We start from the raw sequence: 13,480 nt of genomic DNA, 5'->3' as shown, positions 1-13,480 counted from the left end.
CTACAGCAGGTTAGAGGCAAAGGACGCCAGGGGTGAGAGAGAGCCTTGTGGCCATGTCATTCTTGGTCTCATGCTGACAGGGAAGCACCAGCCACCCTCTGTCACTCAGTAAGGGGGTGGAGTTACTACAGAGTAGCCCACTTGGTGACCCTCTGGCTCATTTCACCCCAGGGGCCCAAAGTAGTTCTGTGTGGTCAGGGACCCCTCAGCCTGGCAAATTTTTAGCAAGGGCAGGCAGCTGTGATGACATGAAAAGGACATGGGCCTGGGAGCTGAGACCTGAGTTGTAGACCCAGCTCTGTCACTGGCTGTGTGTGTGACCATGAGCGGGGCCCACAAGCAAGACTCAGGTCCCCAACTATGAAATGAGAACCACCATCCTTGCCTCATATGAAGGGCAGCTGTGAGAACGCAGGAAGAGGAAGGGTTGCGCCATAAGGACAACCTACCCTGAAGCTTTCTTGGTCACATGAAAGGAAGATTCTCACACTCAGCCCAGGTCAGGTGGCAGAGGTGACAGTGATGTTGCAGGCAGCCTCAGCACCCCCCTCTGTGTTGGAGATGGCCTCGTGTTGCAGCCGAGACGCTGCCAACACCCCTTTCTCCTGCAGCTCAGCCCCACCCAGCTGACCTGCTTTCCCTGTCAGGGCCAGCTTGGCTCAGGCCAGTTCTTGGCTCTCAAGAAGCCCTGCCCTTTGCTCCCCTTTGTCCCAGGGGCCCAAGAGCCCTACAACTTCAGCCAGACTGCTTAGATGGGGGTATATGTTCTGTTCCCACTGGCCTCAGCCACACCATGGTGGCCTGTCATAGAACACCTACCTCTCCCTTTCCCTCAACAACCTAGCACCTAGGTGGGTCATCACAGGGGTGGGTGCACGAGGGTGGGCAAAAGCAAAGGCTGGGCAGGAGCATCTCAAGGGCACTAGATAGTAACTCGCTCTCCTACTTTCCAAACAGCTCAGTAACAAGTCCCTTGACAGAGACATGGCAGGCTGGACCCCCTACAGCTATGTGAACGTGTTAGGTCAGTAGTGGTTTGAGTCTGGTCCCCTGCCATCACATCCCACCCTCTTCTCCTTCTCCCATATTGACAGGGGCCCATCCCAGCTCCCTGGGAGAGTTAGTTAGTAGATAAATCTTAAGCATGGCTTCCCCCAGGGTGAAGGGGTGTGGGGAGGAAACCCAAGCCCCCATTTCAGCTCTCATAAGCAAATGAAGTACAAGACCCCTTTCATTCCTATGTTAGGGGATAGGGAGAGAGTGGCTATGATCCAGGGACCACAAGGGAGAAAGCTAGGGCCAGATGTGGGGATTCAGGTTGGAAGCAAAAGATGCACTCACCATCTGGAAAAGGGACCCCTGCCTGAGCCAGGCCCTACCAAGGTGCCCCCTTCAAGGGCTAATTCCCTCTGCCCCACTGCCCTGGCAGACACCAATCCCTATGGGGGTGCGGGTGAGGGGTGGGGAGTGAGGGGTAGCAAGGCCAGTGGCCTCAGCTCTAGCAAATCCCTCTGGCCCTGCTGGCTCTAGCGCCTTTGGATGCTACACATGGAAGCCCTGATTCCTTCCAACCTGCCCTGCCCTGACCCTCATCCCCCAACCCCTGCCATACCAGGGCCCTGGGAATAATGGCTCCTCCCTGTCATTCCTCTCACTAGACTCCCATTTCCAGATCAGTGCCCTGGAGGCCAGGTACCCGCCCGAGGACTTCTACATTGAACTTAGACACCTCAGCCGCCCCGCTGAGCTACACTCACCAGGTTAGACTCCCAGCCCTACCCTCTATCCCCCGGACACCTGAGGTTGTCATACCAGACCAGACCCAGCACCTACCCTAACCCCCATTCCTATCCTTTAACTTACCCCCATGGTCCCAGAACTCTCCCTGCTGAGCCCCTTCCCTCCGACATAATTAATCTACAAGCCCAATTCCCTATCTGAAGAAGGAAGCCTGTCTGGATCCCCCAAGTCACCCCTTCTCCTCCTATCATGTTCAGTGGATATGGACAAACTGCAGGTAGTATTAGGTGAAGGGAACACAGCATAACCGCACTCCCTGCAGACCACAGAATACAACCCAAAACCACTGAGAAATGACTTGGAGATGGTGACATCTTTGGGATTCTCTGGGCCCGTGGATGTGAAAGACAGAGAGTTGGCTCTCTGGCCAAAAAGCCCAATGTCCCTCAGAGAGACCCCAGACTAGCTCTCCCAGATCATAGGGTAGGGTGGTCCAGTAGGGATCTAGAGAGGTTGGGGCAGGATGTGTCAACCAACATCCCCTGTGCTCATATATTAGGCTCAAACCTGGTAGCTTGGGAAAGATGCAAAAAAGAGACTTGGAAAATCAGTCCTGCTATGGGAGGATGTGAGGTAGGAGTTACAGAAGTAAGCACAATGAATGAACAGAGAATTTGGCCTCCCTACAAAGTAGTCCCGCCCTAGATGGCACACTGGACAACCTGGGCCTGAATTCAGGCTCTAACTGGTTTCTAGAGCTCAAGTGAAATGCAGCTCTACCAACCCCTGCAGGACTCTGAGGCCAGTAGCAGTAAGAAGAGCAAAGGTTCTAAATCCATCTACCTGTTAAGTAGGCATGGGCTTCAAATACCCTGGGCTTATACCCAGGAGGCTGTGCTCCTGGCTGTGAGCCCCCTAAGCAGTGCTCAGGACATTCAATAACCCCACCAAATACAACCCCCCGACACACACACTACTACCACCCTGCACCTCTTTCCATTTGGGAGCATCCTCTGGGCTCAGCCCAGATTTCTCCCTTCAACCACTGTAGCCAGAGCCACCACACGCTGTCATTTTTTCACTTAACACTGAGGCAGGCTGGTGGCCAATGGGAGAGAATACTTGAGAACATCGGGGCTCTAGGTAGAACTCAACTTCTCACTTGTCGGTGTGATCTCAGACAAGTGACTGCCCTTCTTTGAGCCTGTTTCCTGTTCTCTAAAAAGGGAAAAAGTTAACAGCCTAGCCTCCCTCCCTCAGGGAGGGCAAAAGAAGCCCTGGTCTAGAATAAAGTGCTGAACTGATGCCAGGGGTCCAGACTGTTACAGTCATGCTTCTGAAGGGCACAGGTACCCATAGGACCTTTGGAGAACAGCAAACTTGAGAAAAACTTGGACCTCATTCTGCTCTATCAATCACTCAGCAATGTGTGGAAGGAAGGGAGATAGGAGTAGGCTCCTGAAATTTCAACTAGGGACCTCTATATGGAAGAGGTATGGGGAGGTATCTAAACAGCCATGGGTTGGTCTTCAGTGTCAAAAACTGGGGAGAGTCAAGTGGAGTCAAACTGTATTTTAGTAAGCATTTGCTGCATGCCTTGCCTGATACAGCATTCTCAGTTAAAAGCTGAAAAAAAATGGCTCTGTGAGCCCAAGTCATCACTGTCCCAAATTTAAAGTATCACATAATTTCTTTTCTGGGATCACCAGTAGCAAAGAACCTGAGCTTGGTCCCTGAAGCTTTGTGTCCTTCCTGCCTCTGGCTGGGGCTCAGAACCATGCATTGTGGGAGCCTAGGATAAACTGTGACAGCCAAAAGGGAAAAAAGAAATCCTTGGGACTGAAAAACACTGGTAGTATTGTTCAAATACAACTCTCAATTATGTGCAAATGGTCCACCCAAAAAAAGCGGGGCAGGCGGAGGGGGACTAAGCCAGCTGACTATGTAAGGGAATGACTATACATCCTGTAGAGATGACCAATGAAGAACCTCAGCTACCTGTCCACCTCCCTCTGGCTCCCCTCAGTCGAGCTTTGGATCCAGAAGGGGAGAGGGAAGACCAGAGCTACAAGGTGAGAAACAGTCTTCACCCCCTCTCCGAAGTCCAACAGAACTGGGACTGGGAATGTCATACACCCTTCCCCCAAGCTAAGAACTGGTTCTGATTCATTCCTTATCCTATACTTTTGGAAACTGAAACTTCACCTACAGTGACTGTAGGTGGCATCAGAACTGCCTTTGATCACCTCCTGGAAGACATTCCCCTCAGAGTGAAGGTTAAAGAGCAGTAGTGCTAAATATGCCAGGAGGTGCTGTAGCTCATCATTTATGCTTTAGGAGCTTTTAAAGAATTCCTGTATGGGCAAGATGATTTAGAGTAGATTAAACCCAGAATAATTTTCTAGCACTAAAGAACTATTTATTTTCTGGGTAGGGGAGAAAGAAAAAAAAAACAAGAAAAAAAAAAAGAACGCATGCAGTCTAGGTAAACCTCATTCACCCCTATATTTTTCTTTCCTTTTACTGTTTTTATGCAGGTGCTTGTGGAATGGATAGACGTCAGAACACATACATTATGGACAAAGGCTTCAAAGGTACAGTATCTAATCCTGACGTCCCATTAGAAAGGGCTTAGCAAGATAAAGAGTGCAGATCTGAAATGGCCAGTTCTGCCAGGGACAAACTGTGCATCTCTTCCCCCACCCCCCAAAAATGTTAAAGACCACAGGACCTGGGGCTGCTGGGTAGCTCTGCCCAGGAGGAGCAATCATAATAATAATGATTTCATCTTTTGATTTCAGTTGCACCTGCTTAGGAAACTCTTATGGGTTTTTTATAGATGCCAACTAAATGTCTCCGGAAATGTAGAACGTCATTATCCAACCAATTAGTACAAGTTAAATTGATTATAAAATCTGAAATAAAGTCAGTCTACCTGCCCCAGAGGCCTCCTGTCATTGTGCTGGTAAGGAATGCCACCCTGCACCTTCTGGCTTTCTGGGGCACAAGGAATGAAAATAATACCTAGTGTTAATATTGTACGGCGCTCCACCCTCACGAGATCTCTGCCCCAGAGAACAGGGAAGCCAGGACTAATCCCTAACACATGGGAACTGCAAGTTGGATCATCCTTCTAGGAAGTATACCGGTGAAGCCAAATATGAAAGGTCAGGTCCTGCCCCAGGCTTAGGGCCTAGGTTTAAATGACAGAATATGTAAAACAGGTGGCTCTGAAATTGTCACTTATTAACTATGACCAACCTCCCTAAGGCACAGTTTCCTCAAATTGCAAGGTTGGGATAAGTATGCCTGTCCTATGATCTAACAAGGTTATCCTGAGTATCTAATAAAAAACACAGATCAGAAGTGTTTCTGCATATTGTAACGGGTTATACTAATGTAATAGAGTTGTCCTTTTGTCTCTGAGGACTATTTAAGAGTCTCAGCCAAACTGAAAGAGATATGACTTACAGAAACGATCCCAGTGGATATCCTAAACCTAGCTGTGTACCAGAATCACCTGGAAAGCTTGTTAAAAATACATATGTTCACCCCCCAACTCCCCAAGATTCTGATGCCATAGATCTAGAGTGGGACCTTTTGTGACAAATGCCTCAGGGTATCCTTACGTAGCATATCACCTAACACAAACCCCTCAGTCTAGACTGACTCAGATTTCCCAGATTACCCTTCTGGTCTTTCAGACTTAGCCTTAGGTATACCTGAGACACCACTTTCCTAACCAAGGAGAGCTAGTCGTCTTCAACCCTTGGTGGATGGTTATTAGAAGTGGGGTGAGGAAAAAAAAAAAGAAGTGGGGTGAGCTAGGGGTGGGTGGTGGTGAGAATTGTGTTCTGAACAACAGAGCAGGAAGGACAAGTCTCCACCAGACAAGTCTCCACGTGTTAGGATGTGCACAGCCCAAGAGAACGATCTGAGGACAGAAGGTCACCCATAGGTCACTATGCCCTTGGGATCATCATTCTGGCAATTTTTTGTTAGTTTTGACTTAAATCACCCAAATGAAAGGAAGCACTATTACAGTAGATGAAGCTAAACAGCAGAAAACAAAACTATACTGTTTTATCACTGTGACCTGGGACCCCGGTTTCTTTCTCAAGGAGGAATAGGGATTGGACAGAAACATCTCTAAGGACCTTTACAGCTCTGAGAATATGCATGACTCAAGCATGAATGAATTCAGACAGGCCCAGACACCTCAATAAATGAGCACACAACTTCCCTATGCGCTTTGTCCTGCGCATTGTGATTGATTATAATAGTTACTCGCAGCCATAAATGTAAAACAAAGTTAAGGACAAAGTTAAGGACTCAGCCATGGTGTCATTCATTCCTGTTTTGTGGGATCATACATCTGAGTGTCTGAATGCAGGGGAGACTTGGAAGCTAGCAGCCAAGTTTCATTTCACCACTCTGGCTATAATCATCCTTTCAATTCAAGAGAAAAGATGGCTATGTAGGCAAATGTACCAACAGGTGTTTGTTAGGGACCAACACACCAGAACAAGAGGAAAATGGAACATGACAGTTCAGAGCTTTACAGAAATACTTATCAAAGACATGGAATAAACCCCACTAAGTGGCTGAACTCCCCAGATAAACATTTAATAAACTAGTTTGTACCAGGAATGGAATTATTTCCTAAAACTACTGGCCCAAACCAAATTATAACCACTAAGAGTTAAGATTAAGAGCCTTAGTGTTCACTGAACTCAGTGGGAAAGAGCCCTGGCCTGGGAGTTAAAAGATTTGGGTTCTGGGCTTCCCTGGTGGCACAGTGGTTAAGAATCCGCCTGCCAATGCAGGGGACACGGGTTCGAGCCCTGGTCCGGGAAGATCCCACATGCCGCGGAGCAACTAAGCCCGTGCGCCACAACTACCGAGCCTGTGCTCTCGAGCCTTTGAGCCACAACTACTGAGCCCCTGTGCCACAACTGTTGAAGCCCGCTCGCCTCTCTCGAGCCTGCGAGCCGCAACTACTGAAGCCCATACACCTAGAGCCTGTGCTCTGCAACAAAAGAAGCCACTGCAATGGGAAGCCCACGCACTGCAACGAAGAGCAGCCCCTACTCGCCGCAACTAGAGAAAGCCCGCGTGCAGCAACAGACCCAACACAGCCAAAAATAAAAATAAAATAAATTTATTAAAAAAAAAAAAAAAAAAAGATTTGGGTTCTAAGGGGAATTCCCTGGTGGTCCAGTGGTTAGGACTTGGCGCTCTTACTGCTGGGGCCCGGGTTCAATCCCTGGTCGGAGAACTAAGATCCTGCAAGCTGCACGGTGCAGCCAAAAAAAAATTTTTTTTAAAAAACAATTTGGGTTCTAGTCCCGGTTCTTGCTGTGTGGCACTGATTAGATCACAGCGTTGTTTTCTGAGTCTTGGTTTCTTCCTCTATTAGAAGGACAGGGTTGGGGCTCCCCTGGTGGCGCAGTAATTAAGAATCCACCTGCCAATGCCAGAGGCACAGGTTCGATCCCTGGTCCGGGAAGATCCCACATGCCACGGAGCAACTAAGCCTGTGCGCCACAACTACTGAGCCTGCGCTCTAGAGCCCGTGCTCCACAACAAGAGAAGCCACCGCAATGAGAAGCCTGCGCACCGCAACGAAGAGTAGCCTCCACTCACCACAACTAGAGAAAAGCCTGCACACAGCAAAGACCCCACACAGCCATAAATAAATAAAATAAATTTATTTTTTAAAAAAAGACAGGGCTGTGCAAGCACTATCTCTAAAGCCCTTTCCAGGTCTAAGCATCTAATCCATTCAATGCTCCCTCTTTCCCCTGTTACTTACTAAAGACCTCCACTCACTGTCATCCTGGAGTTTGTGCGAGATCACTCATACTGCTGTGCTAACCCCATTTTACCTCTAAACACCTTTCCATCTCTCCTTCCCCTGCTCCCCCTCTCAGCAAAATTATTCTGCAACAAACTGCCTCATGTCAACACTTATCTGTCAGGCATTTCAAAGTGCTATAGAAGAAATCCTCCCCACTACTCTCCATCACCTTAATGATCCTGAAATCCTGGATCCCACTGTTGCTGCCCCTTTCCCCACCTGTATGCTCCCTGCTAATCCAACCTCCAAGTCTCTCCTTGCAATAACCTTGGCTTCCAAGGTAGTCAGGAGCCCATTGACATCCTGAAAACTTTTTTCAGCCAATGTGGGGGAAAAGGCATCGTAGCCTTCTAATAGTAGTAGTAGGCTGAGAAGATAAGAGATGGACGTTCAGTGCCTAGGTTTTCCCCAACAGTGAAATACTGGCCTTAAGTAGATGACAGTGTGAACCTAAAGGCTGGGATAAGTTCAAATCCTACTCACAAGACAGCCTTGGAAAATCATTTCCCCTCTCTCGATTTGTTGCTTCCTCTATAAAATGAAGATGTTTCAATTAGTTCATTTCAGAGGCCCCTTCTGCCTCTGACAGCATGTGGCTGTATGTGATTTGGGGAAGGTAGGAACTATATGAGAACAAATGCCAGGACATTATAGGGCTAAATCTTCAGCCTTGATGCTAATTACAGGCCTTAGAGGAGTGACTCCCCAGAGCTTGGGGAGCCTTGGTTGATGCTTCCCCTTTTTTTGCAACATGCCCAAGTGCAAAGACTGGTATAGAGGTGGGGCTACAAAAAGATGAGGAAGTGTCTTAGAGCAGCTGGTTATTCTTCCCCTTACCCTGCCCTCTCTCAGAGCAGGCAGGTGGATGACTCAGCTGGAGAAAAGAGTAGGTTCCTGAAGTATAGTTTTCCAGCTGGCCCTGCCCTTCCCCTCCCTCCTCAGAAATAGAATCCAGTTTATTCCATAATTCAACACCCTCCTACCACCACCTCTAACCACACACACGCACACACACACTCTTCTCCATCCCCTTTGGCTTTACCTCTGGTCCCTTTATGGATAATACATCTTCTCCCTGAGACTCAACCCATTCCCACAAACCCCAACTTCTCTTTTATCCATTTAGGTGCATCCCCTGCTACAGAGCAAACAATTTATTTCCCCAAACTTGAAAGCAGCCGACTTTTCTGGTGGAAATAAGAGGGCCACTACTGGTTGGCTGAGGCTCTGTTAGGCATTGAGCTAGAGCTTCAAGCCTCTCCCACTGCCATAATAATCAGTCATGGGATGTCCACAAAAAGAGCTTGGCCTTTCTCAGCAGAACTTGGCCCCATAGATAAAAGGCTTTCCTTGTTGAGGGTAAGGTGAAGCTGTTGCAGATAGTTTGCATTTAGGATATAGAACAGGCGTACAGGGTAACAAAATATGAGGGGAAAACACTTTGATTGGGTGTCAGAGCAGGTAGGGATTGTCCTAACTTAACTACTTACTAACATTAGGCAAACTTTATGAGCTTTAGTTTCCTCATTTCTAAAGTAGTAATACTGGTCCTTCCTGCCTGGCCCCCTGCACAGATGTAACAAGTGTCAATGTTCTAACTGGAGTGAGTGAAGACCAGCTACATGTGCTATAAAGCGAGCTAACACTAGAACTCAAGTTTTAGAAAATATGCAACTGAGTCAGCTGCCAATCAAAGTAAAAATGATGTGCCTGCGTGGGGAGGAGGGGAGAGGTGTTAGGGGACAGCCCTTCTTTAAGCAGTACTAGTAGTCCTCAGCTTCCACAGGAGCAGCTGAGTCATACTGCCTTACTACTTGGCTGGTAAATTCAGAGAACCCAAAATGGGACCAACAGGTCAGCTGGGGTTCCTAGACTTAACCCCACTCCCTTGTACTAAGAAACAAAGTATTCACTAGAGGCAATTTCATGTGACTCGGGCAGGTCATGGCCTAGGACCCAGAGCCACCTTTCCCCTATGAGAGCCTCACCAGTAGCTGGGCCAATCCAGCCTCCCTTTAGTCTCTGCTGGGACTGCTCGTTGTCTAGCAAGAATGTTTTCTCCTCCTCTCTAGGGTTCTAGGGTAGAGAGAGGCCACAATCCAAGACAGGACCCAAGACCCACATCTCTCTCTGCTTGGGGGCTAAGCTGTGACACAAAGTGCTCTGAGCCTGGTTCTGGAGCTTGTTCTAATACCGATGAGCAGGGCAACCCTGGGGAAGTCACTTGCCTATACAAATCTCAATTTCCTCATAAGCAATAAAGGGGGAGGGGAAATAATAATTACTGCTCTGCCTACACTTGAAGGAACTAATGGGTGAATGTAGTTTTGTACAAGATTGAGGAAATGTTACCTGCTAAAACAAACATAAATAACCCTATACTAACAAAAAAGTAAATCCCCTCCCAACCAGTTACCTGCTGTGGGAGAAAAGACTCCCGTGGTGGCACACATCTCAACTACTTCAGTCACGTGGAGCGCTCTGCTCTTACTGGACCAAGGTACATCCAGTAACCCCTTGAATTACACTACCACTTTCACTTTTTTACATTTTCATTAATTTCACAAGTTGGAGGCAGAAAGCATACATAAATAGCAGCCCAAAATGTAAATTGTGGTGGTTCTAGTGAAAGATCATCCGAGAATTTTACCATCTGCTAGCACTTATAGAAATTTAGAGCTGAGAAATAGGGAAATTTCACCATCTGCTACCACTTATAGAAATTTAGACTTCTTAGATCACTCTTGACTACGAAGCCCCTGCAACTCAGTGCTTATTTCTAGATTCCCCTGGCTGGCAGAGCCTCACAGAAGGATGAGGGCCAGAGTTGCCAGATTAGAGTCTCCTGCTTTTTCTGGGCAAGTTCTGCCTCATTTGAAACAATCCACAGGAGGCAGTAATCTTCCCCCAAAAGGGAAAATGGCATAGAGGTTGAAGGAAGGGCTTCCGTTTCACTGTGACTCCCAGTCACAAAAAGAACCTTCTTCCTCCAGTGAGCTACAGTTACCTTGCTTCATATTTAGAAACCAGTTTGCAACTTTTGTACCCTAATACACCCTGAAGTCTTGGGGACGACGCACCTGAGAGACTATAGGAGAAGCAGCATGAGTTCTCCTAGTATCAGAGAAAGATACTGCTAAAATAGATTTCAGTTAGCATTCCTGAGAACTGGAGTAATTGACCCCAGAAGAGATACTCCAGGCTTGCTAGGAAACAGGAACTTTCCAAAGCCTAGCTTGAGACCCAGGTGCTTTTTAAACCTCTATTACACTTCAGTCTGCCCCACCTCTGATCACGAGCTTCTCGAGAGCAGGGATACTACCTGTTTGCTGCCTAAAGGTTGCCAAATTGCTGGCACTTGTGCCAAATCACACGCCTACTTCTTCTGAACCTAAGCTTAGTCATCAAAAAGAATTCAGAGAAATGATATCACACAAAATACACAGGCAAAGGAGTCCCAAGGCATGGATTCAAGTATTGGCACTGCCATTCATGAGCCATATGACCTTAGACAAGTCACTTCATCTCCCTGGGCCATCATCATCTTATAAAATGCAGTCAACTATCCTTGCAAGATTTTGTAAAAATTAAATAACAGATATGAAAGCATATTATGAATATCTTGAATTAATCCCTTTCTGGTGCTATAGCTGACTACTAAAACAAAAATGTTCTTATCCCTCCAAAAACATAATTCTTTAGAACTCTGCTTACCTAGAAAAGCACTCCTCAACGTATTTATTAAGTGAATCTTGGATTATCAAAGGTGTTTACAACTTCGAGATCCTGAAAGCACGTAAACTGTACTCTGCTTTTGGTATTTAAATTAAGTCTTATGTCCTTGCTTGTCCTAAGAAATCTCTCTTGCCTTGCAGATTACATGAAAGAATCCGTATGCAGTTCTAGCACTTGTTCCTTGAATAGCAGTGAAAACCCTTATGCCACAATTAAGGACCTACCCATCCTCACCTGCACGCTTCCAGAAAGCAGCTATGTAGAAATGAAGTCGCCTGTGCACACGGGGTCTCCATACACAGATGTGCCATCCTTGTCGACATCTAATAAAAATATATATGAAGTTGGTAGGTGTCTCAAATAAGTAACTTAGTGAAATCAGGGCACTAGTACAGCATCTGAAGTGAAAACAGCCCTCTCCAGTCCCCCTGTCTTGAAAATACACCCTTCTTTTGTTGCTTTTTAAGGAATCCAAGGTGAACTGTCTTTCCCAGGACTGCCCTCCTCTCTCATACAAGAAATCAAATTCTTGTGCCAACTCTGCTTTTAAAAAAAAACACTAAGGCTACGTGTGAAGCAGATATATTGGGGGTGGGGAGTCGATACACACAAACACATACACTTCAACTGAGTGTTGACACAAATTCCTGTTTAAAAAAGAAAACAACCAGAACAGACATTTGCAAGTTTCGAAATCACCTTGTTCTACTTTTTCCCAGTTTAACCCATGTCCCTGGACTCACTGATACAACCCCTGACCCCTACCTCTAGGATATTCTAAGTCCCTTGGTTTTGACCAGAGCTTGGGATTCTGATAGCACACTCACTTAGGTTTTCAATCTCTTGAACAAGCCTCAGTCCTAACCTTCATACATTTATCATAAACCCCTGGCTTCTCCCCCGACCAAGTTAAATAGAATTCTCTTCCCCCCAACAAGGCAACCAAAGCTAATCTGTTCTCTGAACTCATTTTTCACTATATTCCCTAGAGCCCACAGTCAGTGTGGTCCAAGAAGGCCGAGGTTGTAACTCCAGCTATATCCAGAATGCATACGACCTACCTAGGAACAGCCATATTCCTGGTCATTATAACCTCCTCCCAGTAAGACAGAGCCCTGCCAATGGGCCGTCCCAGGACAAGCAGTCTTGAGGCATAAGCCTCTCTCTTGCAATGTGCTCTGCTGAATAGTCTCTGACTCTCTGAACGAAGACAATCCCTTGATGAAATAACGGTACAGACTGACTCCAGCTGCGTGTCAGTTATAACGTTCACCTGGAACTAAAGAAGAGCTTCCAAGTGGGACGGGGTAACTGTTCAAAAGGTCCGTTCTCAAAAGCAAATTCTACCACCTACCCACCCCCAACCCCAAATGCCACGGATTATATGATCTTTTAAAACATTTAAGATAAAGCTACTCATCAGCATCAGCTAAATACATACATATTAATATTTATATATTAAATTATCTGAAACATGATGCTTAGAAAGCATGTAGAATAGGTTTTACCAACTTTCCTAGGAGTAAAGGGGACTGGGGAGGAGAGATTACTTTAAAGCACCTGAAATGTATATGTGCTTTTGGTTCCTGTTACCATCACTTATCTGTTTTATTACTTAAGATAATTAGTACATAGACACAAACTGTGCTAATATCAATCCTAAAGTACCTGTACATATATGTCAGGTCAATCAAATTATAACTGCCAAGATTACAGAGTTTAGTATACAGTCTAATGCTGACAACTTCAATTTTTAAAAATAAGACTTTAATGAATACCAATTAACTTTCCCTCTTCTGCCCCTGGTGGTAGTAGGAGGAAAAAAAAGTTTCCAAAGTGCAACAGCCTCTTTCAGTCAAACAATGATTTCTAGGCCAGCTTTACAAAATCTTGCCAATTCAAAGTTCAAGAACATTGCAAGCCAGTCCTGGCCTTGTCATATCTCCTGAGTCCATCCAACACCTGGGTTATTATTCCATGCGAAACGGAACTCCGAGATGATGCCTTTAAGCAAGCAGTCATAGACTGGTAAGAATTAAACATCCCTAAAAATGGTTATTCGGCCTCCCGAATTTATTTGGTTGGCATTCCTTGACTCAGAAGAGTACATGCTGTCAAGCATATCTTCATAAATCTTGAGCTTGA

At 46.3% G+C, this 13,480-nt stretch overlaps 1 protein-coding gene across 4 annotated transcripts in view; it reads left to right on the top strand.

Annotated features, from left to right (window-relative positions):
- MEGF11 (multiple EGF like domains 11) overlaps positions 1–12,664 on the top strand; it is a 232,898-nt gene extending 220,234 nt beyond the window's left edge. For 2 of the 4 annotated variants that reach the window (XM_024128856.2, XM_055088041.1), the window contains 5 exons: positions 958–1,024; positions 1,659–1,760; positions 4,278–4,334; positions 11,476–11,682; positions 12,325–12,664. In XM_024128856.2, the coding sequence (XP_023984624.1) occupies positions 958–1,024; positions 1,659–1,760; positions 4,278–4,334; positions 11,476–11,682; positions 12,325–12,485 (594 nt within the window). In that variant the 3' untranslated portion in view covers positions 12,486–12,664. Of the gene's footprint in view, positions 1–957; positions 1,025–1,658; positions 1,761–4,277; positions 4,399–11,475; positions 11,683–12,324 lie in introns of those variants that run through there. The other 2 variants (XM_007112097.2, XM_055088043.1) reach the window with 2 other exon arrangements.
- Positions 12,665–13,480: the final 816 nt, after the last annotated feature.

This window comes from Physeter macrocephalus, chromosome 11 (genome assembly GCF_002837175.3).
Source record: "Physeter macrocephalus isolate SW-GA chromosome 11, ASM283717v5, whole genome shotgun sequence".
Classification (NCBI taxonomy): domain Eukaryota; kingdom Metazoa; phylum Chordata; class Mammalia; order Artiodactyla; family Physeteridae; genus Physeter; species Physeter macrocephalus.
Note: the sequence above shows the minus strand (reverse complement) of the source record. Positions and strands in the feature narration are given on the sequence as shown.